Genomic DNA, 20,950 nt, shown 5'->3' with positions numbered 1-20,950 from the left:
TTTTTTTTTTAGAAATTGTGATATCCAATCATATATTCATGCTTAATGCTTCTAAACTTCATTATTATTAAAAAGTTATTTAAAAATAACTGTGCATTTCCTTCTTTTTGGACTCTTATCTTTTCAGTGCAGGTCAATGTTCGTGTTGTTCACACGCCAGACACTTCAGTTGTCATTCATTCTCTTGACCAATCAGAGAACAAGCCTCACAGTTCCAAGACTGTGACTCGCCTCCCTCCACAGACGCACAAGCCAAAGGGGAGGTGCTTCCAGGAAACCACACCCAAACAAGCTGTGAGTGACAGAAGTAGATGAGATGATGCACAAAATCTGATTTTCCTATGAATTTATTCTTTAATATATATTTAACAACACTCTAATTATTACTCTTTCTTTTTACAGTGCAGTAGTAACCCTCTCCCTGGTTTGACCAATCAGGAAGACTGCTGTGGCAGTGTGGGTAATTCCTGGGGCCAAAATAAATGTTACAAATGCCCATTACTACCTTGTAAGTTGAAATAATTTCTGCTATATAATTTAACTTTTCTTTGGGAGTTGCATTTTACTGTTTCTGTCCAAGATCAAAGTGTCTGTCCAGCCAAAAGCAATCCCTTCTTATTACTAATTCTGTAAAAATAACAGTTCATCTCACTCGACTCTGTTTTTTCTTATAAATGCACCCTGTCATAGCTTGACAGGTGGGAATGTGTCGTTGCAGTCTTGGAGTTAAATTTCAATATGGTCTAGAAGAAAAATGCTTTTTTCCACTCCTGTTTTCTCTCTGTAACTCATTTGATGTCTCAGAGTTTAGTCAGACTGTGATCCTGGCCTGGTGAATGCTTCTATGTGTGAGTGGATGTGTGTTAGTGTTTGCGTTCGAGTGTGTGTGAATGTCTGCGCGTGTCTTCGTGCCTCAGCAACATCACCATATTTTCCAATGACACACCCTTTGCAGTAAAAGGAGACAAAAGTGAAGGCTGGAAAAAAGGACGAAAAAATGTTGGCTTTGGCAGAAGCCTTTCTGGAAAGCCACTCTGTCTCTGTTCTCGCTTGTTCTTAAACAGAAGAGAAAATATCAGCTTCAGAGAAAAGTTCCCACTGTGGCCCTTTTCTCACTTTCTCACACACATAGAAGTAAAGCACATCACACACAGCACACCATGCTACCAGTTTCTCTTGGACATAAATCCCCTCAAAGACACTTCTTTCATCAATTTTCTCAACGTCTTCCACCACTTTCATTTTTATTTGGCTTTGTTTTACATTCTCTTCATTGGTGTGATGTCTCATAGTTTCATATTCTGGCTTAGTCAAACAAACAAAGCAGCTAGTAGAGATGCTTTTTCTTGGAGAAATGATTAGTAATTTGTCTGAATTTCTCTCATTCAGATGCTGGGAAACACCAGACTATAGTAGAGGACTTTGGCTCCACGTGCCCTCAGGGATACAAGAGACTCAACAGCACTCACTGCCAAGGTAATGTGTGTATACATGCCTAATTGTGTGTGTTGTATAGGTTTTACAAATTGTAGTTATGTTGGTTGTCATAAAATGTACAAATCCATGAGCATTAAATTAACACAAACAAGACGGCTGCCAAAACATTTTCTATCATTCGGTTTAGGGGAAGTATCACATGCAACCACAGGCAGAAAAATAGTTTATACTTGTGTTAGGTAGATAGCCAGACCAGTGGGTTTTATTTTGACAAGATTATTGAGGATGAAACTCATGTGTAGTAGGTGGAGTTTATGATAACTATCATAAACTGAAGCTACTCAGTCATGTGATCTAATTATCTTAGTATTAATATAAAAATAATATAGTAATTGTTATAACATTATTTCAGTCATGACAACTCTTGGGATAGATTGAAAAATCTTTAATAGTGTGAATTAGGGATGCACCAAATTATTCGGCCAAAAATAGCAAAAAAAAGCTCTTCCGGTGTTCGGCCAAATAAGCGAAAAGACCACATAAATTGTACCGAACAAAGACATGATGCGATCAAATAGCAACCAGTGTAGAGTGAGAGGTGCACACTCTTTATAATGCAGCAAACATGTCGGTAGTGTGGAAGCATTTAAAACTGTCCAAGAAAGATGCAAAAATCATTACAAGCACCGACAGTGAGAGACCATTTAGTGCTGCATCGCATGCCTTCGACAAGAAGAGGAAGGGGTGGTTGTTGCTGGTTACTGTATGATGATTGAAATCACCAAATGGCCTTAAAGGAACACTCCACTTTTTTTGGAAAGAGTTAAACAGTTGAGTTTTAATGTTTTTGAATCCATTCAGCCTATCTCCGGGTCTGGCGGTAGCACTTTTATCTTAGCTTAGCATAGATCATTGAATCGGATTAGACCATTAGCATCTCGCTCAAAAACGACTAAAGAGTTTCAATAATTTTCCTATTTAAAGCTTGAGTCTTCTGTAGTTACATCATGCACTAAGACCGACGGAAAATGAAAAGTTGTGATTTTCTAGGCTGATATGGCTAGGAACTATACTCTCGTTCCGGCTTAATAATCAAGGAAATTTGCTGCCGTACCATGGGTGCAGCAGGTGCAGTAATATTTTGCAGCGCCTAAAAGTAGTCCCCAGCTATATCATAACTAGTTACCTACCTGGGGACTACTTTCAGGCGCTTTGCGAGGAAAATCTGTGCTAAAACAGTGTTTCTCGTCAGTTGATCAGTAACGTTTTATGAATTTTTAGAAGGCATGTGACAATGCAATACATGCGACAAACATCTTCACAATTCGTAATGAGAATCATTTATAAATCTGCTGTTGTCAACAAGAAGAAGCACTGAGGTCTTCCTACAGGTTTCTGTCAAAATAAAAGCTGAGAAAAAGCAAGAACTTTATCACCATTCATAAATGTTAGTATTGGAATTTTACTGTTGTTTTTTAAAACAAAATCAAGTAAGACAATTTTCACGATTTCACAAGAGTTAGGAATGAGGAGACGAGGAGTTTTTCAACAAAACAGTCTTTATTAATCCAATCACTGGGAACACAGGGAACGTAGGAGACATAGAGCACATAGAATGACATATAACAGCGGACACTAGACACAAGGAAACACAGGGCTTAATGCTGCCTTCATGTGCTATCGGAATTATCGTAAATACGAGCATCTGCAATTAGTCCTGTAAAGTTGCTGCATTAAAAAGTATTTTATCCTAGAGATGCAAGTAATAGTAGAGCAGTCCCGATATCCATTCCTGATGCCGAAGTCAAGGACTTTCTGCCAGTTAGGAGACAGTTTGAATTACTGTGGTATACCTGCATAGTTTCAGATTTAGAATAATAGCAGAAGAGAACATAAACATATCAGGTAATTCAGTGATATGCTCCATTTAGGATCCCATTGAGGGAGATGGTTGGTTGGGACGAGGCAAGTGAATAAATTGTGCACTAACAAAATGACTAACAATATCTGTCAGGTTTTAGTGCGAGCAGATGCTTCAGACCTTTGATATACTGTAGGTGCCCTCTTAAATGAAAACATTTCTCAGATTTAGGAGAAATCAGAAGAAATGAAAGGTGAACAATGTGATCAGAACAAATTGCACAAAATGGAGAATTTAAGATGAAGACAACAGCAGTTAAATTGCATAATTTCTTTAGATGATGATCTTCCCGATGAACAAAACAGCATACTGTTTTGGGTGTTATCTGATAAAACATGCTTTTGCTTGAATGTTACAGATAGAAATACCCATGGACCAGGGGCGATTCTAGGATTTTTTCAACTGGGGGGGCACAAGAGGGGCCACAATTAATAGAGAGGGGCCAATTTTATGTTGTGTATATACTTAACTGTAGATATCCAAATTGTTTTAAGTTCAGTATAAGCTTTAAAATCAGCAATAAACAGTGTGTGTGTGTGTGTGTGTGTGTGTGTGTGTGTGTGTTTATGTGGTTTATGAGGACACAAATTTGTATAATGACATGGGTATGACAGAGGTATTACAATATGAAGGTGGTTTATGAGGACACTGCCTATGTCCCCGTAATTCAAAAGGCTTAAAAAACATACTAAATGGTGTTTTTTTGAAAATCTGAAAATGCACAAAGTCTCCTGTGAGGGCTAATTTTAGGTGTAGGGTTGGTGTAGGGCAATAGCACACACAGTTTGTTCAGTATAAAAACCATTACGCCTATGGAGAGTCCCCATAAACCACAAAAAACAACATGTGTGTGTGTGTGTGTGTGTATGTGTATGGTGGGGGAGCCTGGTGAATCCATGACACATATGTTGTTCCAAACAGTGACTCTCTTTTTTCCATGTTACAAAAGAAATTGTGAAGAAAGTTATTGTCCATATATAATGTGTCAATAGTGATCAAAATAGAGCTTGATTTGATTTTCATTGCCTTTCATTACAGTGGACAAAAAACATTTTCTTTTTTGTTTCATGGAAGAAAGAAAATCATAAAGGTTAGGAATAACATGAGAGGACAGTAAATGATGACAGAATTTAAATTTTTGGGTGAAATACACCTTTAATTTATCTATCTGACTGCCTTGAAACATTAAACAGGGTTTCACTGGGTCAGAAATGGTCTTTGGTATAGTGAACAACTTTTCCCTCTTATTATAAGTTGAGGAGAGTGAATTGCCTGCTCAAATGGTTCTCTAGTAATATGTGTGACATTCAGGTGAAGCAAATCGAGCTGTGCAGAGGTGGTTACCAGAATCAAGAGGTTATATTTATAACAAAATTAATTATTTATCCATCGTAGAATATTAAATTTCTTAAATATACACTTTTTTTATAATAATAACAATATGCAAATGTATTATTAATACAATTCTAAATGATTATATCAATAATTTTATCAATTCTAACAATTTAACAATTTGTATAAGGATACAAATGTTGAACAGCTGATGATAAATGCTAAATTGTGATGCATAAACAAATGCTATCAGTTTTATAATGCTATATGTATGCTTATTAATAATAATAACAGAGAAATCAACCTTTCAAACATATGACAGATTTTTTTCATGTCAATCACACATTGTGTAGGTAACTATAAGATTTACTCTATTCTTCTCCTTATAAATCAACATGTTATAAAAAAAAGAATAATTAAAAGACGAAAAAACGTCAGTTAAATTAAAATTTGACAGTATGATTTGATATTAATTATTATTAACAAAGTTAATAATTAATGGGGATCTAAGACAATTATAAAACACAAGCTACATATAAAGCCCCCTCTCTTCCACTTATACCGCAGTCACACCTTTTTTATTAAAGGACAACATTTGCCCCCTTAAATCGATTTACAGGTGCTTTTTTTTTTAACCTTTATAGAGGCAAAGGTTTTCTATTCTTATTTTATTGTATGTAATGTTTTATATCATATTCTTAATATTCCATTAAGTGTATTATTAATATAATAAATAAAACAGTAAATGCTGGCAAAAGGAAGTGATACTTTAAAAATAAAACCGCCAGTAGGTGGCGGCAAGTCACTGTCTTAATGAGCGAGGCGTCGCAGCATTCATTCATTCATTCATTCAGTAACGAATCAAAAAGCTGTAGTTATGAAAGGGTTATTAATTAAAAAGGGACTAGTTCAAATCGTTCAAAGCCGCAGATTCGTTCACTAACGAAACACAGCTGTATGTTGCTTGGAGACGCACACCAGATGTTGCAGATTTCGTTGGAACTATTATTTCGTACCAAAATATAACAAACAATTTTGATATTGTGTTTAAAATGTAGACTACATTTAAAATGTAAACTGTTCGCTTAATATCACCTTTTTTGTAGAACTGTTGTATAAAATCAATGTCACATTTGCAATCATTTGGATATTCAAGGAAAATTGCATTCTTTTAAACATGAAAAACAATAACTCGCGCAGGGTGTGTCTGTATCAAAGAGAGTTTCTTAAAGCAAACTCAATGTACAGCCTGTGTCAATATTTGCTCTTCATGATATAAGTGCTACAAATCTACTTTAGAGATGAACAGCAGCACGATTTGCTAAAGCAGCATGCTAAGCGGGCATCCTATCACATGCACGGGATGCAGTCAGTTTTGATCTCCGGAGATGAGGTAATTTAATTGGATATCATGTATTTGACCATTTACGGCACTCCCATTTTCCTGTTTTTATATTAGAAGTGACATTTTGCTTATCAGAAATGCATGCTCGGTTTTAATGTTACTTTAATTTGGGGTAGAATTAAATGAATCCCAAAACTCAGAATTTTATTGGCGTACCCCCTCCATCACCTCATGTAGCCTACCCCCAGGAATATGCGTATGCCAGTTTGAGAACCACTGAGTTAGGCTAAATAGTTAATGTTGCAATTATTTTTTAAATGATTTTTAAAGTTTAATTACAGTTCTTATAAAGTCATTATCAAATCATGCGATTCGAGACTGATTTAATTTAGAGTAGGCTATTTGTTCTCAACTCAAAAAGTGAAGTCATTTTCTTCATTTATTAGAAATCTTTAAATTCGCAAATGCAGTCATGTAACTCAAGACCTCTACGTCTGATATTTACAGCTTTTAAAGTGTGGAATGCGAGATATTCATCATACGATTTGCTTCGGCATCTCAATATCACTTTGCGTACAAAAAATTTAAAACACACAAACCTAATTGTGCTGTCTGTCCTAACACTGAAAGAGGGCAAAATCTAGCGCTGCAACTCGCTAACTGAAAAAAAAAAAGGTATTTAAAATAGATCAACTTCCATGTGCTTTTTTTCGTTGGAAAACAGCAGCTGGCGTAGGCTATTCTAAGTCCCGGGTGGGGGCACACTGGGGGACCAATCAGTTTTCAGGGGGGGCAAGTGCCCCCATGGCCCCTCCCCTGGCTACGCCTCTGCCATGGACTATGAGTATAGATATTACTCAGCTTCAGTGTAATCCAGATAAACAGAGAGCTACACAGTTTAGCTGCCAGACTGAATGCATGAGAACACTGTATATAAAGGAAAATCAAATGAATTTTTGACTTCATTGGTAACATTAAACCCTGGTTACTCCGATAATGTTTTGACCTTGAGCCTATCATCTTCTTGATGTAGAAACCTACATTTATGTTTTCATAAAAAACTGTATAAACTGCAGGCACCAATGTACAATAGAATACTAACTCTTGCTTCTCAATTGGAAGAAGTTACAAAAATTGGAAAGAAACATTTTCTGGCATCTTTATTTTCACTGTTAGAAATTCAGCTTCAGAAATTCTTAGATGATGGAAAACCCATCAGCACCATCTCTGACTGCAATAGAATTACTTAACAGCCCTAACAATGACAGCTGGAAAATCAGTTACAAAACTGTATCTTTGACAAGAAGAAGAGACTTGAGATCTTTCTCTTTGACATGAAATGTCTCAATTGGTTTACCTTGATTTAACTAATACCAGGACCAAAATACCAGGACCAAAAATGATTGTTATTTTTTTTTTTACATATTTTTCATGGACGTATTACAAATACTAATGACTTTTTTCTTGTGATTTTTTTTTTACTTTCTCTGCCTTAGACATAAATGAATGTATGATGCAGGGGCTGTGCCAGAATGGAGAATGTTTAAACACACAGGGAAGTTTCCGCTGCACCTGCAAACCTGGTTATGTACTGACAGAAAGGACACGCTGTGTTGGTAAGACATAAATATGTGCGCAAACTTGCATATAACACTATACACAGAATTGCCAATAAACCATCATAAAGATCTTTTTACTCTCTTAGCATCAACAGCAACAGTTGAGCAGGGGCTCTGTTATCGTATGGTTACTGAAGCAGGGAAATGTGAGCATGCTCTTCCAACACGCCTTTCCCAGGAGATATGCTGCTGCACTGTGGGTAAAGCATGGGGAAGCAACTGCGAGAGATGCCCACAGGATGGGACAGGTGAGCGTGCCTTTTGAGTGGGGGTGTGCACCATTCAGAACTGATTAGAGAATGCCTTTTAAATTCTAATTCAGTTCCTGAATTTGAATTGAATATGAAGGTAGCAAATGGGATGCAGAATTACTGTTGAATGTAGAGAAGTACAATTAAAATGACTTTAAAATTTGAATAAATTCATTTTAAACTAGAAAAAATATATTTTTTAAAAGCCTTATTTGGAGGTTTTTGAATGTTTTGAACTTTAATATTTAAATATTTAAGAGATGTTTAAAAAGCTATCTATAGACATTTTGTATTTAGTTTATGTTTTATTATATTTAACAAATTGTAGACCAGGGTGGAAGAACACTTCATATCCCAGAATTAGCCTAATTACCTATTTCTTAATATTTCAATCCAGTAATTCCTCCTCTTGTCATTCAATTTCAAATTCCGATTCAACTTATTTTTTGCCAATTAAATTGAAATTCTAGCTAGGGATGTCAACGATTAATCGATGATCGATTAATTGTCGATAAGAGATGCAATCGATTAAAGCTATTGATGGTCGATTAAGCAGTTTAATTTTGGGGTGCGTGCGACTCATGCTAAAAACACGTGCAAGCAGCTGTAACTGACCGTGACGGGGCTGGATCTTTGGCGAAAATAATACACTAACATAAAATTGGCATCCCTAATTCTAGCTCATGAACTGAAATTGAGTAAATTCTTCAATTCTGAACTTTGCCCAATCCTGTTGTGAACATGTGTCTGTATCTTTAAAGAAGACCCTTTGACTAAATAATCTTTGGCTTTCTCTCTCTAATTCTCTCTCTCGCTCCATCTCTAGCTTCCTTTAATAAGATCTGTCCGGCGGGAAAGGGGATGTCTTTCCTGACCTATCATGGCACTCTGTCCATTCAGCCCTTTCTGACCAGTATTGAACATATTAATCCTGACACTGGTACAGACATTTGAATCAGTTCTGAGATAAAGATTCTTTAAGATTGATTGCTGTATTTTTTTATTGACTGATTATTCATTGTATCTTTGTGCTTGTGTTTCAGAGGTCAAGCCTCCGGTAAGATTCTGGTTCTATGCCTAAACTACCAGTCGAGGGAAGAACAGAAAGCAAAAGTCATCTTTGACAGAAATCTCAAAGTCGCAGTTTTAATAAATAAAATAATGGGAGATCAGCTGTAGACAGTTCACTTAATTGATTTTGCTCTCATGTCAACAGGAAATCCCAATTCAAACGACCACACCTATGCAGCTCTTACCAATCAGCACACACAGGCCTCGCCACCCAGGTACACTTTAGAAAATGTAGTGTGAAAATGTGTTTCTCCATAGCTCACACCGTAGCTCAAATATCAACACAACATGCAATATGATGTGTCTATAGCATTAATTGTCTGCATTTCTTTTTTTGTTTACTCACAAACATTTGAACATTTATTTATTTTCAAAATGTGACTTTTTCTCTACCTACCTCTCCATTTTTGCTTCTGTCTCTTTAGTCATTGTGGCCAGGCCAACAACTCCTCCCATAGTCCATGTGCCTCCAGAGAGTGATTCACATGAAGTGGCCCAGACGCAGGTCTCACGTGAGTTCTGTGACAGCTTGTCAGTTACATCTGCAGTATTGGTTTATGCAAAGATCTGTTTGATAATTTAATACGAAAAATGTTTTTTTTTTTTAACAATTATGGACTTTTTCTTTGGGTTTGGGTATCACAGCAATGGATGACTGCAAGCTGAACAGGAATATATGCGGCCATGGAGAGTGTGTGAACATGCAAAATGGTTTCATGTGCCACTGTTACACTGGCTATCGACCACATGCACAGAGAAAGAGTTGTGTGGGTGAGTACACACATGTAAATACACACACATACTTTACAAACAATGAAATCACAGATGGATGTACTCTAAAATAAATGCCTGTATTTGTTGTGCATAAAATATTATACACTACCAAACATTTGGGGATGGTAAGATTTTCTATTGTTTTTAAAAGACGTCTCTTATGCTCAGTAAAGGTTGCATTTATTTGATAAAGTAAAAACAGTAATATTGTAAAATATTATTACAGTTTAAAATAACTGTTTTTTATTTGAATATATTTTAAAATGTAATTTATATATTTAAAAATATATACAATGTTTTCACTCTTTCTGTAGATGAAAATGAATGTGACTCGGAGCCATGTGGTAGAGGCACCTGTATTAACACCGTGGGTTCCTACAGATGCAACTGTCACAATGGTTACAAACCTGTGATGCATAATGGGAAACGCAAATGTATTGGTAAGTGACCAGCATCATCTATTCAAAGGCAGTGGACAGCTACTAAATATATGCGTGTATCAATACAGATGGCTGACACTTGTTTGGATGCATGTTTTCAGATGTAAATGAGTGCTCTAAGCCTGATATCTGCGGAGTTGGAGGGCATTGCACTAATTTACATGGATCCTATAAGTGTGACTGTCTGCCGGGCTTCCGGAGCAAATCACGCAGACAACCTCTCTGTGAAGGTGAGGACACCCACCCATACTATGCATAGACATAAAACACCTAATTAATGTTAATTGTAGACACCTATAAACAGTTCATGTTCATCCAATATGGTTTATTTTGTTTTTTATTAGCAGTGTATTTAAATGTCGGTGAAGGTTTGTGAGAGTCTCATTGTCTATGCTGTTGCTGTCTCTCAAATGCAGACATTAATGAATGTTTGGACCCGAGTATCTGTCCTAACGAACAGTGTGAGAATACTGTTGGATCCTATGAGTGTATACCCTGCCAACCTGGATACCAAGCACAGGGAGGAATGTGTTACGGTCTGAATACTTACACACATACAGAGACACACATGTGTAACCACTCACAAAAAGTTTAGCTCACATTTTTAGCAATATAGGGCTAAGGCCATTCTGACTACCATCAGCTCCTCGCACAGACTTCCAGACATTCATGACTAAACCAAAACAACTCTCTTTTCACTCCCCTTTGTGCATGCCATTTGCTGTCATTATATTTTGTATTATATATTATTATATTTATCTATTGGCCATGCTGCTCTCTAGATATTGGTCATGGAAAACCCATGTACACTACTAATCAGTAATTGTAATTCTCTTTGTAATAATATTGTAATATTACGGTTTTTACTGTATTTTGATAAAATAATTGCAGCCTGGATGAGCATAAAAAACTACTTTCAAAGGCATTAATATAAAATGTATTCCATTCATTGTGATTAACAACATTAAGTGCATTAAACATTGCATTATGTAAAGATTTCCCAAACAGGGGTTTGTAAAAGAACTGCAGTGTGTTTACGAAAAGCTAATAATTAATTAAATAATAAAACTCTGAAATTAAAATAAATAATTTTCAAATAACTACGATCAAAATGAAACCTAATAAAACTCAAAATAACTCACTTCTGCCTGCATGTCATGTGATCATTAACCAACATCAGAGATCTGTGAACATACAAATGTGTTATTTTATTATTAAAATATTATTTTAAAATCTCAGGGGTACTACAAGTAAATATATTAGGTGAAAGAGGTTCAGACGACAAAGTTTGGGAATCTATGCATTAAGAAAATAGTAATGTGAATTTGTGCATTTTAATGTGTTTAAAAGACAAAAGCATTCCAAAGACACAGTAATAGATGGTCAAATAATGGACATAGTATGATGCAATGTTGAAGCACTTTTTAAACCTGCAATAATTTTAATAAATCCACCTGTCATCCACCTGTCTGTTGATTGGTCTTTGTGTGAATGTCCACAAAACTCGAATTTCTAATTGTATACAAGCAGTAGACTATTTTAAAAAGGAACATTCAAAAGATGAAAAGGAGGAATATCAGGAGAATTAATAAATTATGAATAATTAATGGCTATTGTGTGAATAATATGTAAACATGTAATCAATAAATGTAACTGTAGTCTGATTATGAGTATTTAATTTGATCAAATTACAAGTACTTAATTTTTTTATTCTGAATACGGAATCCAGATTACATGTAATCAGATACTACCCAGCTCTGATTGTAGGAAATGTGATGAATGTGGGGTGTTTTGACAAAAAAAGTTGATAATTGTGTAATCTTACAAGAGATGTATGTCTCTCTCTCTCTCTCTATTAGATGTCAATGAGTGTCAGAAGCGTGGTGTTTGTCTGAACGGCCGTTGTGAGAACTTGGTAGGATCCTATCGATGTCTGTGTAATGAGGGCTTCCTGCCTGAGACTGACAGCAAAGGCTGCAGAGGTCAGTGGCACACAGCCAATAAAACTAAACAACATGTTGGTTAATGGAAACTTAATCTTGCCATTCAGAATGGTTTTAAATTCGATTTTATTACTTCCTGCAAAAGTTCATTCTAAAGAGAATAAATATACAGTGCAAATACAACTTTTCAACATTTACATGAACAGAATTGAGCACGTGTGTATGTGTTCTTGAAAGTTATGTGTCTGTTCGTCTCTCCACAGACATCAATGAGTGTCAGGATAACCGTCTGTGTGCTAACGGTCACTGCATTAACACTCAGGGATCATTCCGCTGCCAGTGTTACCCTGGTTACCAGCCTACACAGGAGGGAAGCCACTGCGAAGGTCAGCTAGTAATTACTAACCCAACGCTGCGAGTCTCATGAACTTAACACTGCACATAATACGGCAATATCTGTATACTACAGTACAAATTGTATAGAGACTGTAATGCACTACAGAAATTTTTGCACTCTTCAGTTTAAGTCTGCAGCTTTTGGGTAGATGGAATTTTCACAGAAAACCACATAGTGTATGATTCCATCCAGTTGAGGGATATGAAGTATGTTTGATATTTTGAGCCAATTATAGAGCACATATTGTTTTCATTTGTCATGCATCTCCTAGGCACATGTTTCTGCAGGAGATCATTGTGTTCAGAGTGACTTAAAAGTCTGGTATTGTGATCTGGTGGTGTGATCCTCAGTCGTTTAGTGTATATTGCCCAGTTTTTCTCTGTTACCATTTAAAAATTCAGCCATTGTATGATGCCTAGAGTTTTAAAATCTCTTCAAATTAAAAAGTTGTGTAGTGTATTCCAGTCTTTAGCATGGCCGGAACACAGTACTGACCAGTCTGCATTCAGGACCAAAAATATCCTTCTGTATAACAAACATTTACAATAGTTAAACATTTATGTGGTCTAAAATATGCAATAAAGTCAATAATCCCCAAATGTAAAAAGTCTGAATGAAGTGTCTTATGCTCAACAAGGATGCATTTATTTAAACAATTGAAAACAAATTTTGGAAATATTACTACAATTTAAAATAACTATTTTCAGTTTAAATTTATCTTAAAATATTATTTGTCAGTGCCAATAGCCTCGTGGGCAGCACGCGACATATAACGCCGTTGCGCTTTGGGCATCCCGAATTCGAGTCCTGACTCGCGGACCTTTTCTGATCCCGTACCCCTCTCTCTCCTCTCTCCCCCAGTTCACTATATATATATATATATATATATATATATATATATATATATATATATATATTAATAATAATATTTTTTTTTCCTGTAATGGAAAAGCTGAGTATTCAAGCTGTCATTACTTCAGTCTTTAGTGCCACTTGATCCTTCAGAAACATTTCTAATATGCTGATTTGGTGTTCAAGAACCATTTCTTCTTTGTATCAACATTGAAAAACAGTTGTGCTGCAGTTGTGTTGTTTTGTGAAAACAATGCTACATATTTTTCAGGATTCTTTGATGAATAGACCGTTCAAAAGCACTGCATTTAATTGAGATAAAAATCTTTTTCACCCAGTTTTTATTCAACTTGTTCACCCAAAAAAATTTATTTTGTCATTGTTTACTCACACTCATGTCGTTCCAAACCTGTATAAGTTTCTTTCTTATGTTGAACACAAAAGAAGATATTTTGACAAATTTTGAAGAACCAAATATTTGCTGGTCCCTATTGACTTCTATTGTAAGGAAAAGAAATACTATGGAAGTCAATGGGGACCATTAACTGATTACCAGCATTCTTCAAAATATCTTTTTATGTTCAACAGGTTTGGAATGAAATAAGTGTGAGTTAATGATACCAAAATTTTCAATTTTGGTGAACTATCCCTTTAACATTATAAATGTTAATTTTGATCAATTTAATGTATCCTTGCTCAATAAACTGATTCATTTTATTTGGTGAAAAAAAACGTAGTGAACTTTTGAATGATAGTGAGCATATATCTTTTGTAACCCTTCTAATACAGCTGAAACAATTCACTAATTCACACTATACGTGAATCAGTAAGAATGTTTTTTTGATCTCTTTAGATATTAATGAGTGTGAGCGAGCTTCCAACTGTCAGCGAGGACGCTGTATCAATACGATGGGCTCTTACCGCTGCGAGTGCCAAAAAGGATACATGCTCGTCAGTGGGCGCCGATGCCAGGGTATGGGATTTCACTCTTTTTACATCACCCAGTTCCTTATCTTGGTCTTGGTCCTCTTGTTCACCTCTTTACACTTTCTCTCTCAGATATAGATGAGTGTGCTGTGGAAAGGAGTCTGTGTCAGCCTCACGGGGTATGTGAAAACAGACAGGGTGGATATGTGTGTGTGTGCAACGATGGTTTCAGACTGTCTGACGACAAACACAGCTGTGAAGGTGAGAGTTGGTTTAGTGTGTTTGATCACATGAATTTGCTTTGCCTTTTTTTTTTTTTTTTTTTTACGAAGTTTGGTTATTTTTGTTTTTTTCACACAGAGGTTGAGATAGTTCGGAATGATAAGAAGGAGTGCTACCTAAATCTAGATGACACCGTGTTCTGTGATAGCGTCCTGGCAACCAACGTTACTAAGCAGGAGTGCTGCTGCTCTATCGGTGTGGGATGGGGAGATCACTGCGAGATCTACCCCTGTCCCGTCTACCACTCAGGTTAGATTACAGATTAATGCATGTATTTATTAATGGATCAAAGGTAAATTGGTCCATCAGTGTTTGATTGATGTTGTCTGTTTTTTTTTCCAGCGGAGTATCACTCTCTGTGTCCAGTTGGCAGGGGATTTTACCATGAGGAAGGAAAGATGGAATATGGATTGCCTTTGCAAGGTACCGTATATGTGCATGCATATGTGTATTCACAAACACACTTCCTCACATAATAAATGAAATCCTCTGACTTTCGTGCTCTCTTTGTAGATATTGATGAGTGTGTATTGTTCTCTAATGAGATCTGTAAGGAGGGACGTTGTATGAACACACACCCTGGCTTTGAATGCTACTGCCAACAGGGATTTTACTATGACAGCAATCTACTGGAATGTATTGGTAAAATCACACACAAATACACACATTTTACTGTCCATATACACACTTACACGGACATATACTCTACAGTTAAAATGTTTGGGGGGGATTAACAGTACAGACTTTTTCGTTGTTACATTGTAATGAACTTCAATCAAAAAATCCGGAAAAGCGATGGATCATGATTTTTACAAAAAAAATGCAGTGCAGCTGTTTTTTACATTGACAATGATAAGAAATGAGCACCAAATCAGCATGTTAGAATGATTTCTGAAGGATCACGTGACACTGATGTCTGGAGTAATGATGCTGAAAATTCAGTTTTGCCATCATTTTAAACTCAGTTTTTTAATATGTTCAAGTAGAAAAGAGTTATTTGAAAAGAAACTGCAATATTTCACAATATTAATTTGTATTGTTTAAATGCTGATTTGGTGCATATAAGAGATTTTTTTTTTTTTTTTAACAAACTTTGGAACAGTGGTGTGCAAAAGTACAATATTTTGTACAGTGCCATGATTTATTTACAAATACAGTCAAGAAAATAATTTTTGGTAAATTATTAAATAACAATTGTAAATCTTATGTTGTTATTTTGGTCATGCATTGTAATGGGCTGTATGGTTTAAAATTTTGCAGTGGTTCAAACAGTTATTATATTAGATGATTTTTTAAAGTCACCAAAAATAAAAATAAAAGCATTTTTCAGAAAACCAGTATGATACTGATATTGAAAAGGAAAGATTTTTTTGTCCTGCTGTACTGCCCGCTAGTGGCAGAAAGAAGAATTATTTTTTGTGTCAGCCACTAGGGAGCAGTAGAATAACACCGGTACAGCACCCACATTTGGCACACCAACACATCGATAAACCTTAATCTTCCATATTTATCAAACTCAAATGCATTGTAAAATTCCATAACAGTATTTTCTCTCTCTTTCCCCCTGTAGATGTGGATGAATGTCATGACGAGTCCCTGTGTAGCAATGGACATTGTGTGAACACTCGAGGGTCGTTCTACTGCACCTGCAACCCACCATGGGTCCCTGATGCCTTTAACAAGAAGTGTCTCTTTCCCACAGTTACAGGTATGTGTTTATAGTCAAGTGTGTCACACTTGGTAGCAAAGCCACCCTAATAAAAAGCTTCTGCCCCGTGTGAGGCTCGAACTCACGACCTTCAGATTATGAGACTGACGCGCTGCCTACTGCGCCAACGAGGCTGTGGCCCACATGTGCACAGAACAGTTTATGTAGTGACACAGCTGCTTAAAAAGTTAAACTTAAAAAAACTTAAAAAGCCCTGGTGGTTCCTGTGCAACTTAAATACTTTGTATATAGGGATAACTGTCACTGTCTGTCATCAGTCAAACAATTTGATATATATTCTATAATTTCTGAAGGATCATGTGACACTGAAGACTGGAGTAATGGCAGTGATGGAATAAATAACATTTTAAACCGTTCTTAAGTTTTCTTTTAATTCAACTAATATTTCACATTTTTCAGTTTTTTTTTTTTTTATATATATAAATGTAATAGGTAAAATTTAATAAGCCTTGGTGAGCATAAGAAGACCCCAAACCTTTGAACAGTAGCCACTAGTCATTGTATTTTTTTTAAATATAAATGTAATATAAATTATTGTGATAATTTAATTATTGTAAAGTATCCTGATGTAACATTTTTTGCTTCAGGTGTGGATGAATGTCAGGACCCTGCTAATTGCAAAAATGGCCACTGTGTAAACACCCAAGATTCCTATTATTGCATCTGCACTCCTCCCTGGATTCTGGCCATCGACCGTAACAGCTGCGTCACACCTGAGGAGCAGGCGGGTGAGTATAGTTTTATGGAAACATCACAGTGCTAATAAAAAATGGCATGAGTTCTTAGAATGTAATGTACAGAAGGTCCGTTTTATTATGGCTCAAAATGTGTTGGGCTATTCATTTCGTAAGAAATTCAACTGCTCTTCCTGGAATTGTAACGATGAAATAACTCCAGGCATTTATTGAAGTTCTCACCCAAGACTGTGTGCTTCTGATGGCTCTCTCCTTGTCTTCCTCCCTCCTGCTTTTTTTCTCTCTATCTGTCCTTCTCTCTGTATATCTCTTTAGTAACGGGTGTGTCTGTGGTGCACCTTTCAGATGTGAATGAGTGTGAAGATCCCTCCTACTGTAGGAACGGGAGATGTGTCAACACTCCCGGTTCCTTCCACTGCATTTGCAAGCAGCCACACACCTTCAGTGCAGCCCTCAAGCAATGCGTCTATGATGGTGGGTATCACAAGTAATCTGCATGCGGACTTGTGATTGGTGGAACCTGTTTTTTTTTTTTTTTTGATTGGCCTTCATGTGGCCTGGCAGTCCACAAGTTACTGCTCTGAACCTCTGAGCATGGACCATTAAATATATTTTAGCAGTGTTAGCCTTTGAGTTGACTTTGTTTCCACCTACTTTGCCATTTCTTCTGTGAACCCTCTGTATTTTGTTCCTTTTTTCATGTCCTCCATCATCTGCTTATTTCTGTCTTTCTCAGACCGTACTGCAGCACATAAGGACATATGTTTCCGGGAGGTTGATGAGGATCTTATGTGCACTATGCCACAAAATGAGCTAACGATGACATACTCAGAGTGCTGTTGTCACTACGGTCGAGGCTGGGGCCCAGAGTGCCGGACCTGTCCGAACAGAAATTCAGGTATCGCAAAAAAAGGCTCTTATGCTTAGAAGGCATAAGGTATTGTAGAATATTCTTAATAGTTTTTCAATTTGAATTTCTTTTTAAAAAGGCAAAGCTGAATATTCAGAAGCCAATACTCCAGTCTTCAATGTCCACGTGATCCTTCAGAAATCATTCTAATATGCTGATTTGCTGCTTTAAGAGACATTTCTTATTATTATCAATTTGAAAACAGTTCATATTTTGTGGTAACTGGGAAACATTTTGTTTTTCTTTAGGATTTTTGATGAATAGAAAGTAAAAAAACAGCATTTATTTGAAATACTGAGTCTTTAGTGTTACCTTTGATCAATTTAATGCATCCTTGCTGAAGAAAAGTATTAAATTCTTTAAAAAAAACTTAATAGTATAGAAAAAAAAACATTTGTCAGTGTTGAGTTTTTTTTTACATTAGCAAAGCAGGTAGAAAAGGATGAAATTGTGATGTACTAAGATTAAATTAAATATCAAACAACTTTCCTTTATTCTGTTTCGGTGTGTGTGCAGTGCTTTTTAACAGGTTGTGTGAGATGCATTTGGAGACTGAGTCTGATGGAGAGGGGGACTTCCTGGCAGCTTTCTCCAATTACAACCCAGGTGACATTGCCAGTGTTATTCACCTTGAACTAAACAGAAAGACTCAAAACTGGCTGAGTTATTCATGACTCTTTCTGTCACTTTCACTTGTTCAGAGGGAGACAGTTCAGAGGAAGACTCGGACGAGTGTAGCTGTGCTAATGGACGGTGCGTGCGCTCCTATCTGGGTACGATGTGCGAGTGCAATACTGGATTTGTACTGGACCACTCGCGAACACGTTGTATAGGTGAGAATGAATGCAGGTCCTTAAACACACCCACACATAATCATTAAAGTCATGTTCCTGAAGTCGACATATTTCATCATTTGTAAGTGTATGGACAGACATATTTTGAGACTTCTTCTCTCATTCTTCTTCTAGATATCGATGAGTGTGCAGGCCGAGGGACAGGGCAGAGCCCCTGCAAGAATGCACGCTGTATTAACACCCTCGGTTCATTCAAATGTCACTGTAAACTCGGATTTGTTGCGGCACGCCGACCAAACATGTGTATACGCGCTAGGGCTCAGTAACAGCACTGCGACTCATGCACACAGTTAACTCTTCTACAGCCCACACTCTCTCTCTCATGTACATACAGAAAAATTAATATGCCACCACTAATACAATTCATCAAATCTAGTATATATGCAATTATGAACATTTACCCATAAACACACACACACACACACAAAATTCTTGTTTAACATTCTCATTTCCTGTTAATCATTTTCTTATGCTGGGAATTAATCATTAACTTCTGAAATATTAAGATGTTATGTTGCTTTTATTGTATACTTTTATTCATATCTGTTTGCACCCATTTGAAAATGTGTTTGTTGCTGGATGAGGGATTGTCATTGGATGAAATGTATCTTCTAACTTAAGTGGGTTCATTTTTTTTTTGTAATTATGTTGCTGCTCAGCACATTTTGGTTAACTTTATTATAGCTCATTATTTTATTAAATATTGTAATTTTTTTCTTTTTTTTTAAGATTTAAATTTGTAAGACTTTCAAGTCATTTTTTTCTTATTGGTTTCTGCCCTTTTTCAGTTTGATATCAACGATCATTTGATTTTTGTGATATTCCTTAGTTTGTATTGATGTCTGTTTGTTGTTCACTATTGATAGTGTTTTGTTCTATTAATTTGCTTTGTACATTGTTTTCTTTATTTGATAATGCAACCGTTGTCATCTTTCTTTGGTTGCACTGAGAACCTTATCGTTTTTATATGAAGTTAGTCATTGACAAAGATGCCAGTGATGATTTTGGTTTTCTGAACCATTTAAATTGTGCAAAAATGTTCTTCTGAAACAGAATGAAAAAAAAATGTTTTCAGTTTCTTAAATACTTTTGCTTTCTTAATGAGACAGAACTGAGGTCATTTTTCACAGAAAAAAAACTCGACCTAATAACTACACAAGTGCATATACCAAAGAAATGAAGATAAATTAATAAACAAGAACAAAGAAGTCAAACTCAATGCTTAGTGCTGCTGACTGTGATTTTTTTCTATATATTTGTCCTTTTTATTTTTCATTAATTATAATTAGGCTGTAGCGGGGTGTTTTGGTGTAAGAAATCAGGGCCAGTTGTCCTAAGAAAATGGCAGTGGCCTTACGGTGAGGGAAACTTTGTCAGCTTGTTTATCTTTCTATAGACATTATCCCTAATTGAACACAAAATATTGGATGGACTCTCAATCATATCAACCACTTGATTCCAAAAACTGGTCTAATTTTGCTCTGAGTAATAACTGCTGCTTTGAAAATTGCTAGAGATCGACCGATATATCGATTTGCCGATATTTTTCCCGATATTTAAGCATTTTTCCATAATCGTATATCGGTTTTGTAATATCGGATTCCCCGATAAACACCGCCATCTTGCGGACGTTTTGAGAATTGCGCGCAGGATCGCAATTGCAGCGCGTCTGAGGGGAGACGAGACAACAACGGCGTGCAGGTACTTGATTTGCTGTAGTTAGTAAACTATTTAATATTACAGTCATTAATGCACAAATTAGATGTATTACATAAATGCCTGATATATAGTTTATGCAACTTGGCTCTAAGAAATATGATAAATAAGATACTCTGTCAAGCCCTGTCCCTATAAAGATATAACTTTGCCTGAAATAACACAGCCATGAATTAGAGCATGTTGGAAATAAAAGCGCTGAATTGAATTCTCTCTCTCTGTGGTCTATTAGTCTCGTGAAGTCGGAGTCACGTAGATAATCCGTCAAGTCCTCTCCAAATAAAGACGTACCTTTGCACGAATTAAATAATACAGCCATTAACGATTGCATGTTGGAAATAAAAGCATTGAATGTAATTCTCTCTCTGTTGTCTATATGCTCATCGTTATTCTCGTGAAGCCGCTTTCATATTGCAGTTCACTCAGCGGTTGATGCTCAAGAAATGCTCAGCACG

At 36.2% G+C, this 20,950-nt stretch overlaps 1 protein-coding gene across 2 annotated transcripts in view; it reads left to right on the top strand.

Moving 5' to 3' along the window:
• Window positions 1-20,003, top strand: part of ltbp3 (latent transforming growth factor beta binding protein 3) — a 35,419-nt gene extending 15,416 nt beyond the window's left edge. The window contains exons 4-30 of one of the 2 annotated variants that reach the window (XM_079419254.1): window positions 128-294; window positions 403-508; window positions 1,390-1,476; window positions 7,532-7,651; window positions 7,741-7,902; window positions 8,732-8,845; window positions 8,949-8,962; window positions 9,122-9,191; window positions 9,402-9,488; window positions 9,622-9,747; window positions 10,065-10,190; window positions 10,292-10,420; window positions 10,607-10,726; window positions 12,050-12,172; window positions 12,397-12,519; window positions 14,236-14,355; window positions 14,442-14,570; window positions 14,670-14,840; window positions 14,934-15,014; window positions 15,105-15,233; window positions 16,162-16,299; window positions 16,908-17,048; window positions 17,361-17,489; window positions 17,752-17,913; window positions 18,442-18,531; window positions 18,627-18,758; window positions 18,894-20,003. In XM_079419254.1, coding sequence (XP_079275380.1) covers window positions 128-294; window positions 403-508; window positions 1,390-1,476; window positions 7,532-7,651; window positions 7,741-7,902; window positions 8,732-8,845; window positions 8,949-8,962; window positions 9,122-9,191; window positions 9,402-9,488; window positions 9,622-9,747; window positions 10,065-10,190; window positions 10,292-10,420; window positions 10,607-10,726; window positions 12,050-12,172; window positions 12,397-12,519; window positions 14,236-14,355; window positions 14,442-14,570; window positions 14,670-14,840; window positions 14,934-15,014; window positions 15,105-15,233; window positions 16,162-16,299; window positions 16,908-17,048; window positions 17,361-17,489; window positions 17,752-17,913; window positions 18,442-18,531; window positions 18,627-18,758; window positions 18,894-19,045 — 3,248 coding nt within the window. In that variant the 3' untranslated portion in view covers window positions 19,046-20,003. Of the gene's footprint in view, window positions 1-127; window positions 295-402; window positions 509-1,389; window positions 1,477-7,531; window positions 7,652-7,740; window positions 7,903-8,731; window positions 8,846-8,948; window positions 8,963-9,121; window positions 9,192-9,401; window positions 9,489-9,621; window positions 9,748-10,064; window positions 10,191-10,291; window positions 10,421-10,606; window positions 10,727-12,049; window positions 12,173-12,396; window positions 12,520-14,235; window positions 14,356-14,441; window positions 14,571-14,669; window positions 14,841-14,933; window positions 15,015-15,104; window positions 15,234-16,161; window positions 16,300-16,907; window positions 17,049-17,330; window positions 17,490-17,751; window positions 17,914-18,441; window positions 18,532-18,626; window positions 18,759-18,893 lie in introns of both variants that reach the window. The other variant, XM_079419253.1, reaches the window with a different exon arrangement.
• The last annotated feature ends 947 nt before the right edge of the window (window positions 20,004-20,950 follow it).

Source organism: Barbus barbus (assembly GCF_936440315.1).
Source record: "Barbus barbus genome assembly, chromosome: 6".
Taxonomy (NCBI): Eukaryota; Metazoa; Chordata; class Actinopteri; order Cypriniformes; family Cyprinidae; genus Barbus; species Barbus barbus.
This window is presented reverse-complemented; position numbering and strand designations above follow the sequence as displayed.